The sequence below is a fragment of the Arachis hypogaea genome, chromosome 12, assembly GCF_003086295.3.
Source record: "Arachis hypogaea cultivar Tifrunner chromosome 12, arahy.Tifrunner.gnm2.J5K5, whole genome shotgun sequence".
Lineage (NCBI taxonomy): Eukaryota > Viridiplantae > Streptophyta > Magnoliopsida > Fabales > Fabaceae > Arachis > Arachis hypogaea.
Genome location: NC_092047.1, coordinates 6,452,438 through 6,471,854, shown reverse-complemented (window position 1 = coordinate 6,471,854; position 19,417 = coordinate 6,452,438). Strand labels below are relative to the sequence as shown.

At 32.3% G+C, this 19,417-nt stretch overlaps 3 protein-coding genes across 4 annotated transcripts; 2 read left to right on the top strand and 1 right to left on the bottom strand.

Moving 5' to 3' along the window:
* The first annotated feature begins 1,425 nt into the window (after positions 1 to 1,425).
* LOC140176593 (protein MAIN-LIKE 1-like) lies at positions 1,426 to 2,421 on the top strand. The gene is made up of 5 exons (XM_072208116.1): positions 1,426 to 1,557; positions 1,603 to 1,747; positions 1,784 to 1,880; positions 2,098 to 2,185; positions 2,278 to 2,421. Exons 1-5 carry the CDS (start codon positions 1,426 to 1,428, stop codon positions 2,419 to 2,421), a joined length of 606 nt encoding a protein of 201 aa, XP_072064217.1.
* A 3,135-nt stretch (positions 2,422 to 5,556) lies between these two features.
* On the top strand, positions 5,557 to 12,649 carry LOC112726593 (granule-bound starch synthase 1, chloroplastic/amyloplastic). Of its 2 annotated transcripts, none has more exons than XM_025776035.3 (14): positions 5,557 to 5,881; positions 6,844 to 7,220; positions 7,532 to 7,612; positions 7,711 to 7,809; positions 7,901 to 7,990; positions 8,396 to 8,459; positions 8,541 to 8,641; positions 8,735 to 8,844; positions 9,043 to 9,286; positions 9,387 to 9,563; positions 10,179 to 10,370; positions 10,489 to 10,575; positions 11,371 to 11,499; positions 12,339 to 12,649. In XM_025776035.3, exons 2-14 carry the CDS (start codon positions 6,870 to 6,872, stop codon positions 12,453 to 12,455), a joined length of 1,842 nt encoding a protein of 613 aa, XP_025631820.1. In that variant the 5' UTR covers positions 5,557 to 5,881; positions 6,844 to 6,869; the 3' UTR covers positions 12,456 to 12,649. The 2 variants fall into 2 exon arrangements, with proteins under 2 accessions (XP_025631820.1, XP_025631821.1); XM_025776036.3 differs by having other exon boundaries at positions 5,688 to 5,807.
* A 105-nt stretch (positions 12,650 to 12,754) lies between these two features.
* LOC112729575 (uncharacterized) lies at positions 12,755 to 17,309 on the bottom strand. Its single transcript, XM_072210125.1, has 7 exons — positions 16,913 to 17,309; positions 16,240 to 16,425; positions 15,172 to 15,304; positions 14,333 to 14,450; positions 14,141 to 14,177; positions 13,362 to 13,629; positions 12,755 to 13,201 (listed from the first exon to the last, which is right to left on the bottom strand). The coding sequence occupies exons 2-7, from the start codon at positions 16,423 to 16,425 to the stop codon at positions 13,116 to 13,118; spliced, it is 828 nt and encodes a 275-aa protein (XP_072066226.1). The 5' UTR covers positions 16,913 to 17,309; the 3' UTR covers positions 12,755 to 13,115.
* Positions 17,310 to 19,417: the final 2,108 nt, after the last annotated feature.

The window sequence follows — 19,417 nt, the reverse complement described above, 5'->3', positions numbered from 1 at the left end:
AAGTGGGATTTAAACCTCCAATATTTTTTTAAGGACAAAAAACGGAATTAAGCCAAGGGAGGAAAGAATTTACACAAATCAGCCAAAATTGAAATTGCTTCACGAATGAGTCAAAGCACATTAATATATAATTCGAACCAGCATGGTTCGAACTACAATAACACATAATTCGAACCAGGGTAGCTCGAATTAGGATATAACACTTGATGAATGTAATTCGAACCAATATGGTTCGAACTAGATTTGAGAGTAATTCGAACTAGGCTTGTTCGAATTACGTACTTGCACGCTTCACAAAGTAATTCGAACCTACATGGTTCGAATTAGTAAAAGTTTTCGTCGAGTAGTAATTCGAACTGGGCTGGTTCGAATTACACGTTTTGCAGCTATAAAAGGAGTTCGAATCAGCCCCACTCGAATCACTTTTCCATCCTCATACCCCACTAAATCCCAGAGAAAACGACCCGGGTTCGATCCGACAAAGACTTGAACGGAATACTCAGCCAATGGGGGATGATCCGACAAGGTTATATTGGTTGGACGGAGTTGCTCATATAGGCGGGGTCATCAACGACGAGGTTAGTACATAAAAAACTTCGTGCTAGCGGTATATCCGAGTTAGTGGTTTTGCATGCGATTTTAGTGGCGGTTTATGTTAGCGGTTAATCGTAGTGGTATTGCAAGTGGTTTAGTTGAGAGGTTTTGCATGCGGGTTAGTTGGTGATTTAGTTGGTGGTTTATGTTAGTTGTTTTATGTTAGTGGTTTATGTTAGTTGTTTTATGTTAGTGGTTTTATGTTAGTGGTTTAGTTGTGTGGTTTATGATAGTTGTTTTGCATGTGGTTTTCGTTAATGTATTTTTATGCGGTTTATAATAGTGGTTTATTCATGTGCTTTTGTTGGCGGTTTAGGTAAGGTGTTTTTAGTATTGGTTTTGTTAGTACTTTTGTATGCGGTTTTGTTGATGATTTACTTTGGCGGTTTATTTTGGTGGTATTGGAAGTGGTTGACCATGTGCTTTTGTAAGCGGTTCGTGATAGTGGTTTTGCATGTGTTTGACATAAGTGGATTTCTTTGTGGTTTATGTTAGCAGTTTGAGCATGTGGTTTTCAGAGTGGTTTGATATATTGGTTTTGCATGTAGATTCTGTTAGCGGTTTCCTTTAGTGGTTTGATATATTGGTTATTTTTGTCATTGGTTATCAAGTTGGTTCTAATAATGTGGTGCATGTAATGCGCAGCCACAGCGATGCATCAGGAGCATGCGGCGGCAGCAGGGCATGCGACTCGATGAGAGATACGTTCCGTACTTGCAGATGGCCGGATTATACCATCTTGCGAGGCTGAACGATAGATAGTTCTGGTTAGATGAGGCCCTTGTCAGTGCCTTCGTCGAGCGCTGGCGTCCGGAGACGCACACCTTCCATATGCCGTTCGAAGAGTGCACGATCACACTTCAGGACGTGGCATACCAGTTGGGGTTGCCAGTGGACAGGCGTTATGTCAGCGACTGCCTTTCAGATTTCCAGATATACATCCAGGGTGGCCGTCCAGCTTGGGTGTGGTTCCAGGAGTTGCTTGGAGTGATTCCTCCTCCGAGCCAGGTTCAGAAGTACGCAGTAAACTGCAGCTGGTTCCAGGAGACTTTTGGAGAGTGCCCCGAGGGAGCCGATGAGGAGACTGTGCGGCGATTTGCTCGTGCCTACATCATGATGTTGTTAGGCACGCAGCTGTTTGCCGACAAGTCCGGTAACCGCATTCACATCAGATGGCTTCCCTACGTAGGTAGGCTTGATGAGATGGGTACCTACAGCTGGGGGTCTGCAGCACTGGCATGGTTGTACTGGTGTATGTGCCGAGTGGCGAACAGACATGTGGTCAAGTTAGCGGGCCCACTATAGCTACTTCAGTCCTGGATCTTCTGGCGCTTTCCTAGGTTTAGGCCTGCAGGGTATGACACGTTCAGCTGGCCGTTGGCCTCGAGGTACTTTATTCTGGCTTCTCTATTTCAATTTAACATAGCTAATTCCATGTTTATTAATAATGTATTACAAATCTCTCACACATTTAATTAGCCATAAGACACATGTGAGATGCAGGTGGTCAGGTTACAACCCTTTCGGTAGCGAGAAGGGTCCTAGAGTGCAGATGTGGAGGCTGATGATAGACATGTTACAGGACAGGGAGGTGAGTACGCTACTGCCTAAGTTTATTTAGTTAACCAAACTTTATGAATTGGGTGCATGAGTTGGCCTGACAATGTTGAGTTCTCTGTGCAGTTTATCTGGATGCCGTATAGTAGCCCCGAGGTACTTCAGGTTGTGCATCCAGAGGCTTTGGAGCCTCGGCATACGGCGTTGTGGCGGTCTGTGACGTCACTGATATACTTTGCCATCATAGAGTGGCATTTAGGAGCACCTTGATGCTGACGGATGCATCAGCCCTAACCATTGGCATAATGAACGCCGATATCACATGATAATCCAAACTCCTGTGGTCGCTCGAGATGGAGGTGGCAAGACAGGTATGAGGTCCATTGTACCGTTTGACCTCCCAAATGCCCTTGCGCTGCCGGAGACTCAGCCGAATCAACCATGTGCACCCATTCCCAAACTTAGAACACTTGCCCACATACCGGCGATAGTCAGACTCCACTACCTTGTACTGTATCCCTCGGCGGATGCTGTAAGTCTTCACACTTAACAGGGCCTCATCTTTATCCTGAAATTACTGACCAACCTGGAACTCTGTCAGACTAGCAGTCCCTTCCGCATCTCTAGCTCCAAATCCAACAGGCTGCCCAGAAACCCCCTCCTGCCTCATGGCATCCAAGTCCAAAGAGGAAAAATGTGGTAGATACTGCTGTGTGCCAGAGCTAGAACTACCTCCCGCCCCGGCAGGCTTACTCGCTCCAATATCATCGTCACTGTCATCATCAATCATATCCGACTTGACGTCATCGTCCTCTGCATCACCCAACAATCCATCTCCAACCCCAAGCGGTGCAGCGCACTGTAAAGAGGTCGGCAGAAATTCTCCTGTTCTGACCTCGTCGCCTACGCTGCCATTGAGATCAACAGCGAAAGAAGGGGAGGCGACAGGTTGGACCGGTGGCTCGTACGCAGGGACGGACGAAGAAGCAACGACAGGTCTGGAGCTAGAACTGGCTGCTGTGGCTAAAGTGGTGGTATTCCGGTTCGAATCCCCTGAGCTGGATACCACATCAACCAACTTTGCCAACAGTTCTGGTGTCCTCACTTCCAGAAACTGCCGGCGACAATGAAACATGACTTGCAAGTCCTCATCACTCCCGATCGTGAAACAATCATACTTCACGGTTTCCTGGAGCACCGTGATTGGAATGCGATAGAAAAATTTCTTAACCCGCTTCGCACCTTCCAGACCAAGTTTCATCAGTACAGACCTAACAAGGTCATCATAGCTCGTCGTAGGCCTCACGATAATACAGAGAGGATCCTTATCGGTGAACTTCACACCGGAACGAGTTTTCCTCTTAATCGATCCTTTGTGGTGAACCAACACTACGAAACTCTCCTCACTAGCCATCTTACACCCTCTAATGAGAGCAACTCACGTTTACAACCATATATATACAGGTCTGGTGCTCACTAATTCGAACCAGCCTAGTTCGAAATATGGTTTGTGTAATTCGAACCAACATGGTTCGAATTACTTTGGGAAGCTTCTCCTTGTATAATTCGAACTCACCTAGTTCGAATTATGTGTGTTTTTAGTTCGAACCATCTTGGTTCGAATTAGTGTGAATTTTTTCTAAGCAATTCGAGCTTACTCGGTTCGAATTATGTGTTATTGTAGTTCGAACTATGCTAGTTCGAATTATATAGTAATGTGCTTTGGCTCATTCGTGAAGCAATTTTCAGTTTGGCTGATTTGTGTAAATTCCCCCCTATTGGCTTATTTCTATTTTTTGCCCTTTATTTAAGTAGATAAATGAATTAACTACTAGATCAATTCAACTTCATTTATTATCTTTTTCTTTATTTTGGTCATTAGAATATTTTATTTTTTGGACCATAAACTTAACGGTAGCATTTAGTGGAGAGACAGAGACGGAAAGACTGAGACTAAGAGACAGTGATTGAAATAAATCTCAGTATTCTGTTTGGTGCAAAATGGGAGACAGGAATTGAAACAAGAATAGAACTCTAATTTAATTTGCACAAAGGATAAAATTGGAATTAATTAATTGAAATGAAAGTATTTTAGGTATAAAATGTTATTAAAGTTTCAGTCTCCATCTCTAAAAATTTCAGTCCCCTGCGTCCCTATTTTTTGGAGGTACTGAAATACTGAAATTTTAGAGACAGAAACAGAAATTTTAGTACCAGTCTCTGAACTAACAAACACGATACTGAATCTCAGTCTCTCAATCTCTGTCTCAATACCTCAAAACAAACGCTACCAACAAGTTCTTCAGTTTGAGTTAGGGACCAGTCCATTCTGTTACATTTGGGTGCTTTGGGTATACATAGATGGATATGTCTCCACCAAGTTGTTGTGGAAAACCAAAGTTTTTCAAACTTATCCACCCAACTTACCTCTTTTGTGCTTCTAAGTTCTATCTATTATCACCATTCATAACATGCTACATCTATCTAGCTCTATCAAAAACACTTAACCGAAAAACCAACTCATCTGGGTTACTGTACTTATTTGTTTAAATAAATATAAAAAATTTAAATTTTATTTTATACATGTAGTAATTTAATAATTAACTACAAATTTTTAAATAAAATTTTAATTTGTGACAAATAAGTAATTGATCTAGCAAGTTAAAAAATATCATGGCAGAAAAAAAATTACTTAACCAAAAGTGATGTATATTATAACATTATTATTTTATTTTTTCTTACCTCGGTCCCATTTTTATAATTTTACTTCATGTATTTGTCTCTGTATTTGTGTTTAAAAAAATCACAGACAGACAAGTATACGAGCAGTTGAATAACAATTAAAAAAGTAAAAATAATTAGAGAAACTTCCAATGAAAAATGTCGCTTTTTATTTTTTGTATTGGAGTGTAGTTGGTAAAAATAACGTGGATAGTTAGCATATTTTTGTGATTTTTAATTTTTAAATTTTTTTTTTTTACAAATTTAACCTTTAAATTTGTGCTTTAACATTAAAAAATTTTTGAAACATGCAAATCGGACTCTTCGATTTGGAAATTTTGAATGTTTTTTTTTTTACTCAAAATTTATCCTCAAATTTCTATCTCTACCCAAAAATCGAGACTCAATTTTTTACTCTACCCAAAATCTGACCCTCAGTTTTCTACCCTTACCCAAATTTAAATCTCTGATTTATAATTTCTAATTAAAAAAAATAATTATTTCCATATCCATAAAAAATACACCAATTCTCCATAATTATACATTATACACCTCTCCAATCCATTACCAAAAAAATTAGCCGAAAAATGTTGCTATCAAAACAGAGAAAAAGCCCAAAACGAAAAATTGACCTTACTCTACACGAGGGCATATTCCAATTTTTATTCATTGGTCCCTAAAATTAGAAACATCCCCAATTTTTTTCTTTTTTTTTTTCAAAATGATTTAAGCCTCTAGTAATATTTGAGGCGTCAAAAGCAATGTAGTACACCACAATTATTCTAAGGTTGCCACGTGGAATATAGAAGCATGTTACTGTACTAAGAAGTACACTATAAATAATGTTGCAGCCTCATGTGAATCGTTTAGAAGCAATAAAATATACAATATAATATTAATTAATAATTGTTCTGCGTTAATGGTGGAAACTTCAGGTTAGTCCTTGAAGCTGAGTTCAACTACCTCTATCTTCTGCTTCCCTCAAATTCTCTTTGTGCTTCATATTCTGGTTAGTGCTAACTTCCAATTCCATGTTTGAGTATTATTATATGTTCAAGTTCTGTTAATGGGCAATGTTCATTCAATTGAACAGAGTTTTATGAGGAACAAATGGTTCCTCAATTAGCTTCCATTCTTGAATATCTAATAGCTAAGAACTTTGAAATCATGACAACTTAGTGAAGATTTAGTAGTACACAGTAATTTGAGTTCAGAGATAATGAAATAGTGTTGAGATTTTGGGATGATGGCTAGCATTGTTTGCATGTAATGATTAGAAATATTTACATGTAATGATTAGCATTGAATGTGTGTTTTAATAAGCATTTTTGACCTGAGTCTTAATTTGTCATACAACATGAAAATGTTACAACTCAAAATGAGTGACTATGATGGTGAATGTTTCTTAGGTTGCGTTTGTTTATGAGAACATGACAAGACAAGACACTGAGAACAAGACATAAAAGACAGAAACACAAAATTATAAAAATCCAATTTATTCTTAGAGTGGACACAAAAGAAAAAATAAAAAATATAATAATAAAAAATATAATTATGAAAAATTAACAAGAATAATAAAAGAAAAAATGAAAAATAAATTGTGTCATTGTTAGTGTCTTCGTGTCATTCTTATTAGAATGGACACAAAATACACTGAATTCAGTCTCTCTGGATACAATGTCTCTTTCCATGTTTCCTCTATCAAACACGATTTTGTGTCTCTGTGTCCCTGTCTCAGTGCTTGTCTCTATAAACAAACGCAGCTTAGAGCCCTCAAAACAAGCAGTCGGCTCGGATTGCTCGTAAAAATGGACGAGTTGAGCCACTAAAATCACAACTCGTTTAGAAGGAGGTCAATTTGGCTTGGCTCATATAACTCGCGAGTTAAAAGGTTTTTAGTCAAGCGTACACGGGTTGGCTCGTCTTTTTGATACTCATTCTAATTTTGATGGAATCTTTGATGTCCTTCAGATTCTTGAGAATCAAAGGAATTAAAGATGGCAACAATGATGACTGCTTCAAGCAACTTAGTCTCAAGAAGTTCATCATATGTTTCCCATGGACCAATTTTCTCATGTGAGTCTAAAGTGTCACCCATGGAACTAAAGCACACCAACAATCATAATGGACTAAGAGTCTTGAACCAAGTGGATGAGATTCTGAACAGAACCCAAATTAAAGTTAGTGCAGCAAAATCAAAGAGGATGGGACTTCAAAGCAAGAGAGGTAAGCCTAAAGGTGTTATCATATGTGGAATGACTTTGATCTTTGTGGGAACTGAGGTTGCTCCTTGGAGCAAAACCGGCGGCTTAGGCGATGTAATCGGAGGTCTGCCACCAGCATTGGCAGTAAGCTTCTTGTTTTTAGTCACTTGAATTATGTTCTGTAGGTCATTGTAGTCTTATTATTATACTTCATTGATGTGTCACGTGAAATGACATGTGGTCTGACCATGTTATTTAACGTGATACATCAACTGATCTATAATGACGAGACGAATCTCATTTGGAAATATTCAAGGATTAAGATGAATCGTGATTACAAAGTCAATAACCAAAGTAAAAGCTTTAATTCTTTCCTATAACATTAGCTTTTTGCACTGATTGGCATGTTTGGGGTTCAATGAGTGCAAGACTACCTCTAATTAATCCTTGTCTAGGCTAATGGACATCGAGTTATGACAATCACGCCGCGATATGATCAGTACAAAGATGCATGGGATACAAGTATTCAAGTTGAGGTATAATCCTAGAATTGAAAATATGATGAAGAATCATGTTTTTCACCAAGTTTGTGTTCTTTCTATGTCTAAATGCATTATGATTTTTCTTATTACAGGTAAAAGTAGGAGACAGAACAGAAAAGGTTCGGTTCTTCCATTGCTATAAAAGAGGAGTTGATCGTGTCTTCGTCGATCACCCTATGTTTCTTGAGAAGGTTGGAAAATATTCCTTGATTTTTTTTTCCCTTATACTCTGCTCTGAATATGTTGGGAAATTCAAGAACTTATTAAGGACTAAATTTGAAGGTTTGGGGCAAAACCGGAACCAAAGTTTATGGACCTTATGCAGGGGAAGATTACCAAGACAATGAACTACGTTTTAGCTTGTTCTGCCAGGTACTTCTATATCTCTTTTCTGACAAAAAAATAAACACTATAGATTAAGGGTCCGTTCAGATTTGAAAGTCATAATTTCGTCGCAAAATGTATGGATATTTGTATGAAAGGACTAATCTGTCACCTGTTTTAAAACGTTAGGGACGAAATTAACATTATTAAACTTTATCCTACATACTTTTAATTTGGGATGAGATTGATGGTTTAAAAAAAGATACACATTATTCGCCATGGAAAATCTACTCTTTGTCTCAATTTTTATCAGTTATAAGCAGTTTATAAGTGTAACAAGGCTACCTTACATGAAAGATCTTACATTAATCTAATGTCTCTGTATCTAAATCTGAATTCAAATGTCTTAGTTTAATTTATGTTCCTACTTTTCCCATATTTTCAATGTTGTAGGCAGCATTGGAAGCACCAAGGGTTCTGAATCTTAAGAGCAATAAATACTTTTCTGGGCCATATGGTAAGAATTAAGTTCTTAATCAATCAGCATAAGATCCTTAATTATGATGTTTTGTTTTATTTTATTTTATATTTTACGTAGGCGAAGATGTCATTTTTATCGCCAATGATTGGCACACGGCCCTTCTCGCTTGCTACCTGAAATCCATGTACCAATCAAGAGGCATCTATAAGAATGCAAAAGTAAGGTCTAAATAACATTGGTTAATTAGTTACTTAATACTTAATTATGCATTGATAATCAACTCATTTTCAGTGAATGCTACAATTTATCAGGTCATTTTTTGTATCCACAACATTGCTTACCAAGGAAGATTCGCATTCGAAGACTTCTCGCTTCTCAATCTCCCTGACCAATTTAAAAGCTCATTTGACTTCATTGATGGGTATGATTAATATTGGTAATTAGTCGAAAATGTTTTCATGTAAAGATCATAATTGAAAATCGTTAAATAGTTTCATATATTTGACTAAATTACTTAACATAATACCTGTCAAAACCTTAGTGATTTTCAATAGTTATGAGTTGTTACCATTGTATCCAATTACAAATTCTAACTACTTATATTGATCTAATCATGCAGACATGTTAAACCAGTAATAGGAAGGAAAATTAATTGGATGAAAGCTGCAATCATAGAATCATCCATGGTGTTAACTGTTAGTCCATACTATGCTAAAGAACTAGTCTCAGGTCCTGACAAAGGAGTTGAATTGGACAACATCCTTCGCCGAACCGGCATCATTGGAATTGTCAATGGCATGGATGTGCAGGAGTGGAATCCGTCCACCGATAAATATATTGCTGTCCGATACGACACTTCAACGGTAATAACTGGAAATAGTTGTGTTTAAACTCTGTTATGTATGGATCATAAGAAGATTGTCTAAAGATATGAAAAATCCTTTACAAAGTCTTGTAATTTAGGTGTTGGAAGCAAAATATATTTTGAAAGAAGCTCTCCAAGCTGAAGTTGGATTGCCAATAGATAGAAACATTCCTCTCATTGGATTCATTGGTAGGCTTGAAGAACAAAAAGGTTCTGATATTCTTGTAGCTGCTATTCCCCAATTGATTGAGGAGAATGTTCAGATAGTAGCCCTTGTAAGTTCTTTTCTTTTCTTATTTTTTATTTAAAAAAAAATCAATGTGACATAATATGCAACCCTTTTTCATTGATACTTCTGATTAGGGTAAACTATATTTTTTCTCCTTAATATTTATGAATTTTTGTTAAAATACTCTTAATGTTTAGTTGCATTTAATTTTGTCCTAAACGTCTTCGATTTGTGTCAAAAACGTCCCTAGATGTTACCTCAATGTAAAATGTTAGGGACAAAATAAAAAATTTTCAGGGATAGTTTTGACACAAATCAAAAACGCTTTTACCCTTTAGATTGTTTTTCATGCTAACTTTAAAAAATTTTGTACTTGAATAAGTTTTGATTTTATTATTCACGTAAAAATATTTTCATATAAAGATGATAGCTAAAAATTATTAAATAGTTTTGACATGTTTGACTAAACTGCTTAACATAACATGTATCAACATCTTAACTTTTATCTTCGTATAAAGATATCTTCATGTGAATAATAAACACCCTATAATTACTTCTTTAACTTTATATGCTATACAAAAAATCGTATTATATCTTGTAATATTACCGTATCTCCGTATCCGTATGGTGTATTAGTGTTATTCCTATATTGCCTTATTAGGGAACAGGAAAGAAACAAATGGAGAAACAGCTTCAACAACTTGAAACATTATACCCAGACAAGGCCAGAGGAGTTGCAAAATTCAATGTTCCTTTAGCTCATATGATCATTGCTGGTGCTGATTTTCTATTGGTTCCTAGCAGATTTGAGCCTTGTGGTCTTATTCAACTACAAGCTATGCGCTATGGAACTGTATGATTAAATTAAATTTTACTTGCTATGATATTTATTATTAATCCAATCATTAAGGTAATATATATATATATATATATATTTCTTAAACTTTGTATTATTTTTCATTATATGCTAGGTACCTATTGTTGCCTCAACTGGTGGATTAGTTGACACAGTTCAAGAAGGTTTCACAGGATTTCAGATGGGTCCCTTCAATGTTGAGGTAACACCTTTTATCATTTCATAATGTGAAAATTTCCCATGCTAGCTTTGGTTGCATTTGGTAGCAGAGACACAGGTATTTAGACTTAGAGACAATATCTTAGGATAGGAAATTTAAGATGCATGTAGTTTGTATTTTCAGTTTTCAGAATTTTATGAAGAAAAAAATAAATAAAAATACGAGATGAAAATAAAAGACAGAACTTTATTGTTTTCACAATTTAATAAGGTGCATTTTGTTCCTAATTTTCAGTCTATATAAAAAACTGGCCTCTAGACAATGCAACATACATGGACAGAAACATATATAACTTCTCTATGTTATTTTTGTTTCTTATCTTCTTTTTTTCTATCCAATGAATTAGTTTCTAAGTGTAATTTTAGAGTCTGTTACTCTCAGTATTATTTATAGAATTTCATGGAAAAAAAGTGAAAACAATAAAATATTTTTTTCCATATTTTTCCTTCACAAAATTTTAAATAGAAGACTAAATTACAAGTCCTTGAGTACTAGCACAAACTATTATTATTATTATTATTATTATTATTATTATTAAAGAAAATATAGGAAATTAATTTTTAGTTATTTAACATTAGTTAATTTTTTTTAATTCTAAAATTTTTATCTTTTGGAAGATTTAGGATTTATAATTTAATATTTAAGATTAAAGATTTATAGTTTAGGATCTAGAATTTAAAATATAAACAAAATAATTTTAAAAAAATTAACTGATATTGTCTAAAAAATATTGGTTTCCTAATATTCCTCTGATAAATTTTGAGTGCTTTGTTTTAGTGTGAAGCTGTGGATCCTTCGGATGTAGATGCAATTGCCAAGACCGTTAAAAGGGCTCTTGCGGTGTATGGGACTGGAGCTTTTACAGAAATGATCAAGAATTGCATGGCTCAAGATCTTTCATGGAAGGTGACTAATCAAAATAATAACCAAAATAAAGCATCTATCTCTGAGTTGAAACCCATTTTAGCATCTGAAATTTTCGATCGGCTTCAATTTCGACCCCCAAATTTATAATTACCCAATTAACACTCTCAAATATTGGATTGTGCTCCACGCTTGCCCCGTAGCTATCTCCGTTAACGGAGATCTGATGTGGCACGTTAAGTTGACAGAGTGTATATCCACGTGGCCTTGCTAGAATGGATGTGTGATGAGTGAATAATGTGACAAAAGTTGAATAAACTCAATTTGCAACCCTCTAGACTTTGCTGGAGAAATTGAGTTCATTCAACTTTTGCCACGTCATTCACTCATCACAACATCCATTCTGGCAAGTTGGGTGCCACGTGAATACACACTTTGTCAACTTAACGTGCCGCATCAGATCTCCATTAATGGAGATAGCTACAGGGTAAACCTGGGATACAATCTAATATTTGAGGGTGTTAATTGGATAACTATAAATTTGAGGGTCGAAATTAAAGCCGGTCAAAAATTTGGGGCCAAAATGGATTTTAACTCATCTATATATATAAATAATACGAATTTAACATGGTCATATTTAAATGTACACTCGCAATAGAACAAGACCAAACCAACGTCAACCTATATTGGTTTCGCTTGTTCAATTAGAGCTCTATCTAGTATCTACTTTTATAAAAGAGCACGTCTAAATTTGAGATATTCTATTTTCTTTTGAAATTATAAATATTGCTTTTATTAGAGACAATCCAAGCTATATTTTTTACCTGGACATGATATTTCATTTTATTTTATTTATTTATTTATTTATTTGGGATTTTTAGGGTCCTGCTAAGAAGTGGGAGGAAGTACTTTTAAGTTTGGGAGTTCCTGGCAATGAACCTGGAATTGATGGAGAAGAAATTGCTCCACAAGCAAAGGAGAATGTTGCAGCTCCATAATTTATAAGAACATCAACAAGGATATATGAGGAAAAAATTCTCCTTCATATAATGAGGAAAAAATTCCTACTCTATATATATAGCCTGAGTTTGATGAATTATATATACTCCTCCTTCCATTTTTGGTTTTTCTGTATATTTGATAAAAGTAGTTTAATTTTATTAATTTCAAATCAATTAGCGGCGTTTATCCATCATATAATCTTCACATATTTTAATTATTTTTTTGTCAAAAAGTAGGACTATATATGTATCATTGGATGCTACTATACTTACCCCTTTATAATAACTTTTAGTAATTAACAATTTGAAATTATCCATTAATTATTGGGTATTATTGGGATAAGGTCAGTTAGTGGCATGCACAACATTACAATATTAATTCTCATATAAAATAATGTACATTTTTCTATTCCTTGAGCAATTAACTCTTCCAAGTTGAATCATTCTTGGAATCATTCCCTTGATTGATATATATGTTGCTGATAATAATAATAATCTATGTCCCTCCTCTTTTTTGATGAATCATATCACCAAGTATTCAAGTATATATCACTATTATCAACCCTTTAATTTCTTGTCCTTGAACCCTTCTCTCATCTTCATCATTATTTTCAACACATAATTTCTCTATCCATATGGAGATTAAGTTGATGAATTTTAGATAGAAGAAGTTCTTTTGGGTCTTGAAGCACTTGCACCTTTTCTTGTTGCCACTTCTGTTTTTTTAGTAGCAGTTCTTGTCACTGTTACATTTAATAATAGAAATAGCCAATGTCAATTATTAAAGCAAGATATTTCAAAATTTTCAATATTAAAATTCAAAATCAATTTTATTTTTTATTACAGAAATTTAAAAAAATAATAATCATAATATACACATAAAAGATCAAAATATTTTTTCACCTGAATTAGTAATTGGTGGTGGTGGCATTGAAGGAGGAAAAGTCAAGATACCAGGTGAGCCATATGGTCTTCTAGGGGGTAAAACTGGAATTTGCATCATTTGTGGATATTGAACCCTAAAACCATGACCTTGATGACTATGATATCTATGTGCATATTGAGCATTCAAAGGGTAAATATTAGGGATAAACCCTAATGGCCCTATTGCCCCATTATTGGAAGGGTAGTAAGGTGAGAATTGTTGACCTCCATAGATAGCATAACAATTCTGAAACCAAAAAAAAAAAAAAAAAAAAAATCAAAAGAAATAAATCTGCCCACTATATATAAGGCATAGTCAATAATATGCACCATGAAATAAAGAATTGTAATTTAAATTTATATTATGTAATAATAATTTTTATTTTTTTAAGGTTTTTTTTTATGGACTGATAATGTAAAATATTTTACACAATCATTCAATTACATTCGTTCTTTTGAATGATTATTCACGTGATCAATATAAAAAATAGTTATTTTTGTTGATATGACGATATAAAAATTAGATATACGTGTAAAATTATTTTATATCGACAATGCATCAAAATTAAAATTTTCTTTTAAATCTTAAATCATAAACCAAACTAGTCACATGCATGTCAATATATTATAAAATATTAGAGTAAAAAATATGAAAAAATAGGAGTGGAAAAAGAAAAAGAAATTTTGGGCAAAATTTTTCGAGAAGATTAGTATTTTTTTTCTATTATTTAAGCATCCACTTGCACATGAATACTTACCATAGGGACCATTGTTTCTTGTGAGTATCCATTATATCTGGTAATAGATGATATTAAAAAAAAAGGCAAATTAATAATGAAAATATAGACAATATAGGAAGAAGGCAAAATATTAACCTGTAACTAATCATTATTATTATTAATAATATATTAAAAAAAGAGTACACATTGCCTGGTGCTTTTATATGTTACCTATAAGTTGGATAAGGAATTCTGAATTGTTCATTAGGTTGATGGAAAAATGTTGATGAAGGAACAAAATGATGATGAGAAGGGGAAGCCAATATTCCAGCCACTGGTTTAAACCTTTCTGCATCAAATTGAAGATGAGAAGTTAATTTCATTGTTATTGTTATTAGGGCTGTTCGGGAAGCTTTAAAAGTAACTTTTTTGAGCTTTTGACTTATGAAAAGTAGTAGTATTAATGTCAGGTGCAATTTTCAAAACTAAATTGCGACTTTCTAAAAAGCTATTTATGAGCTTATAGAGAAGTAAAAAAAAATAACTTCTCTCATAATATTATTACTTTTTACCACATTTTTATAAAATAAGCACTTTTAAAACCAAAAATCCAAACATAAAATAACTTATTTATAAGTTACTTTTAATATAGTTATTTATTGTTTAAATTATTTTTTCAAAAAGAGCTTAATTAAGTTGTTTATCCAAACTAGAGTAATATATCCCTGAAAATTAATTTAAATAATAAATATTTAATTAATATTTAATTGATAAATGATAAACAATGTTAAAGGCTGCAATAGATTACCTCTTAGAATGAGATAAATAGATTAAACTGATGGAAAGGACTCAAAATGAAGAAAAGAAAGGTATGTCATCATTATATTGAAAAGAAAGAGTAAGATTTTTTGTTCTTGTTTTTATTTGAAGTGTTATTTATTTTTAAAATATTGTGAAAAATAAATGAAACAATTATTTTTTCACAAAATTAAAACAGAAAAGGAAAAAAGAGAAACAAAAAGCAATTAAATAAGGTTGGGAAAAAAAAAAGAATGGAAGGAAATTGAGACCATGTTGAGGAGTTTGTGAGTGTTTCTTGTTTGCAGCAGTTGATGCAATATTACAATTTGCCCTTCTCCCATCAATTATTGGAGATGGATTTTGGCATGCTTTCTTTGCTGCCTCTGGATCCTTGAATGTGACCTATTGCAAAAACAGAGAATTATTACCAAATAATAATAATAATAATAATAATAATAATAATAATAATAATAATAATAATAATAATAATAATTGTTGACTATATATATGATCATATGCTAAATGAAATCAATTAGTAAAGCAAATATACCATATAAAGAAGATATATGTGAGGATTTAAAATAGAAGGTTAAATGAGTCCCTCTACTTTAGGGCAATTTTTAATTAGTTTTACATAGTTTAAAAGTTTGTGATAATTAAAAGTTTCATATTATATATATATATATATTTTAATTAGATCTCTATACTTCACATATTTATATTTTTATTAATCAAAATCCTGTATTATTTAATTACTTTTTTTAAAAGCAAATTTAATAGTGTAGGAGCTTGGATCATAAAAATTTTAAATGAGAGAGAATCAGTTGAAAAAAGTTTGTAAAATATAAACAATTAATTAGTAATATTTAAGTTAATAAAAGAGTAAATCAAATTGGTCTCCAAAAATTTTAGATGAGACATTTGGTTTCTAACAAATTTTTATTTATTAAAAATCTTTTCAAAATTATCCTCGTCAAATAATTTGGTCATTCATTTCATTTTTAATATGCATGTTACAAATTAGTAACAAATTGTATTATAAAATAATTAGGTCCAAATTAAAAAATATCACTATAAAATAAATTAATCTTTTTTTAAAATAACGAAAGGATCAATTTATCTGAGAAAAATAATTTTGAGAATTTATAAAAAATAAAAATTTATTAAAAATCAAATTGTCTGATTCAAAATTTTAGAAAAATCAATTTGAATATTTATTCTTAATAAAACCTGTTTTTTTAATTAATTTATAAAATATAATAAATTACAAAATTTAAAAATATAAAATCTAATTATAAATTGAGCAAAACCCTTTAAATAGGAGAAACTAATCTTACAAAGCCATAACCCTTGGACCTTCCAGTGTTCTTGTCTGTTATGACAACAGCCTCTATAATATCTCCAAATTGCTCAAAATATCTTCTCAGTGTCTCCTTTTGAGTCTCCCAAGCCAACCCTCCAACAAATATTTTGTTAGAACTTGAATCATTGTGTTTCCTTGTATTGTTGTTACAATCCACCATCTGGAATAATTTTTTTTCTTTTAATTTTTGGGAGATATGATGTATGTGATTAATAATACACAGCAAGAAAACAAAGGCTTAAAAAAAATTAAAAATAATATAAGGTCCAAACAATAATTTAAAATGAAAAATTAGCAAAATTGAATTAGGCGGCAAGAAAAATCTACAAAATAAAATTATCATAAAATTATTTATTTTAAAAATTTAAATTAATAAAAGAAGACGACACATGAATAATTATATGTATAACTGAAACAAGAAATAATAAAAAATGAAAGTAAGCTTAAACTAAATGCTATTTCCTTCATCATTCTCAGAAACTCATTGGCTTCATCATTTTTCTTTTTTGAGTTCATATTAGATGAGGCATCATATATAATAAAATCTCTAACATAAATCAATTGCAACACAAAGGAGAAAAGAGAATATAATAATACAATATATATAAAAATAAAATAAAATAATAAAAAATTGTAAAGGACCAAACCTTTTCTTCTATAACACCACTTTCTTTGTGCTATAATAATTTATGCTGTTTTTGTATAGGAGCACTAGACATATTTATCTTGTGCTCTAAAATTCATGTTCCTCTATTCAACTTTCTTCTCCCAAATATGCATGTATCTTCAAAATGCTTGCTTCATTTGAAGTTGTTGTAGAACTTGAGGAGATGATGATGATGATAATAATTTTGATATTACATAAAATAATAATCCTTTTCTATAATGTGTATGTGTTCCCCTTTTACTCTTCTTTTCCTTTGCAAATTTATTTCTTTGTGTATAGTTCTTTCTTCAGCTACTTTTTTCCCAGAAGGTGGTGAAAATGAAAATGGGGTCATGACAGGATAAATTTCTATTTCTGAGAGTATTACAGAGAATCAAATTATTATAATCATATTAAAACAGGCTATTTTTTCTATTTTTTCCAGAAAAAAAAAATACATTTTGGAAAATCAATATAGGGATCTTTAGTTTCTAAGTTAATAGCAAATTTCTCACTTTTCGCTGTCACTTTCTTTATTTAATCACTTCTCATAATTAGATCATAGATATGTTTAGAAAAAAATTTCATTTTTATTTATTAGAAATTTGGGTTCATAAAATGTTTTATAATAATAATAATAATAATAATAATAATAATAATAATAATAATAATAATAATAATAATAATAATAATAATAATAATAATAATAATAATAAAGAAAAGAGTTTTGAGGGAATATAAGAACTTATTATTCAAATATTCATAGAGTTATATATTTGGCCTCATTATACATTTCAAAATATGTCATTAACTTGAGATTGCAAGTAGTTTTATTTCAATTTTGCTTATGTCAAATTTGAACATTCTAAAATGAAAAGAAACTACAGAATTTAGGTTCTTTCAAGTCTCTATCATTGTAATTGATTGGCCATTGATTTGAGTAAACCTTACCAATCAATGTGAAGTGAATAGTCCTTGTTTTAATTTGAAACTAATCTAGTAATCTTGTTAGGGGATAATGAAAACTAGTTAAAAAAAATTGCACATCTAAATATTCAAAATATTTATGTTCAAATTCCGAAAAGTACATATCAAAATTTATATCAACTGATTATTAACTATATGTTTTTTTAATTGTTTCTTAGATTTATTGCTTTTGAAAACTAGAATGTGTCACTAAACTATGATCATAATTAATTGATTAGTTCATGCAGAAATGAAAATGTAGTGATAGAACCCATAGGAAGCGAAGTACACCTTTTAATTTAAAGTGTGCTATAGTAGTTATATTTGTATAACAACCAACATAGGTTAGTCGAGTACTCAGTTCACTTGTTCACTTAAGCAAGTATCGGGAGTTTGAATCCCGGCTTGTGCATGTAGCAATTTATTGGCCAACGGCAGACTCTTAAATGGAGGTCCGATCCGCGACAAATTAGTCCTTGACATGTCAGGTTGGAGGATATGTGGGCAACCCAAAAAAAGTTATATTTGTATAATGCCTTTCAATCCATTTCATCATTTATGGAGAAAGTTAATCCTAAAGTTGTGAATCTAAAATAAAGGGTCAAAGTTTGTTTCTTGTTGTGCTAGGGCTATAAAGAATAAAGGCATTTCATTTGAAATGATTTTAGTTTTTTTTTTCTTTCTTTCTTTATTATATTAGAATAGACTACATCATTATATGATTAACACCCCGTTTCAAAATGTAATCAAGTATCACCGAAAGTTGTAGGGCTATCTATATATAACTCAATGCCATAGGGGAAAAAAGTGAGAAACTGAGAAAGAGAAAAGAAGAGTTTACTGCCATATATGGCTAATAATAAGTTGTTTTGATATATTATTAGGGTTCACATTTTAGAATTTAGGACAGGAATTACTGTTGAAATTTTTGTTGGAACAATTTGATGATAAATGCAAGATTATATTTGTGTTGATTTTAGCGACAAATTGTAATATCCAACGATAAATAATTGAATGTTTATATTTTTGTTGTGATTGTCGGATTTTCTCATAAAAATGGTAATATAGGCAGATAACAGCTGTATATTTGGTAGTAAAACCTTTTTAATATATCTTCATCATAAGCGAGAAAAAAAAATATTATGCTCCAACAATTCTAAATAATTCTAATTTTGAAATGATTGAATGACATGCTTAATATATTTTTAAATTTTTGGTCAAAGTGATATCTCAAATTCTTGTAGTTAGAGAAAACTTGAAACTTAATTACGTACAGATAATATCTCCAAACTTTTAGCGCCAATACAACTACAACGAATTTCAGGTCGTGAGTTGAGTAATTTATTTCGTGTGGTCTCAACTGTTGTGAAACATATGTCACAATATTTCGGTGTTGCATCAGCACACACCCTAAATCTTTCAATAACGATGCATCACAATACACCTCAAAAAGTTCATTAGGTTCAGACAATACTAACACAGGTATTACAGTCAATTTCTACTTCAAAACTTGAAATCTCTCCTCACATTCTGACGTCTA

Coding starts and splice junctions, on each gene's coding strand:
- LOC140176593 (XM_072208116.1), top strand. CDS start 1,426: ATGCCGTTCGAAGAGTGCACGATCACACTTCAGGACGTGGCATACCAG. Junction 1,881..2,097: donor GCGAACAGACATGTGGTCAA/GTTAGCGGGCCC, acceptor TGTGAGATGCAG/GTGGTCAGGTTACAACCCTT. Junction 2,186..2,277: donor ACATGTTACAGGACAGGGAG/GTGAGTACGCTA, acceptor TTCTCTGTGCAG/TTTATCTGGATGCCGTATAG.
- LOC112726593 (XM_025776035.3), top strand. CDS start 6,870: ATGGCAACAATGATGACTGCTTCAAGCAACTTAGTCTCAAGAAGTTCA. Junction 7,613..7,710: donor ATACAAGTATTCAAGTTGAG/GTATAATCCTAG, acceptor TTCTTATTACAG/GTAAAAGTAGGAGACAGAAC. Junction 8,845..9,042: donor TCATTTGACTTCATTGATGG/GTATGATTAATA, acceptor CTAATCATGCAG/ACATGTTAAACCAGTAATAG.
- LOC112729575 (XM_072210125.1), bottom strand. CDS start 16,425: ATGGTGGATTGTAACAACAATACAAGGAAACACAATGATTCAAGTTCT. Junction 14,451..15,171: donor CTCACAAACTCCTCAACATG/GTCTCAATTTCC, acceptor AATTTGATGCAG/AAAGGTTTAAACCAGTGGCT. Junction 14,178..14,332: donor ATTCCTTATCCAACTTATAG/GTAACATATAAA, acceptor ATCTATTACCAG/ATATAATGGATACTCACAAG.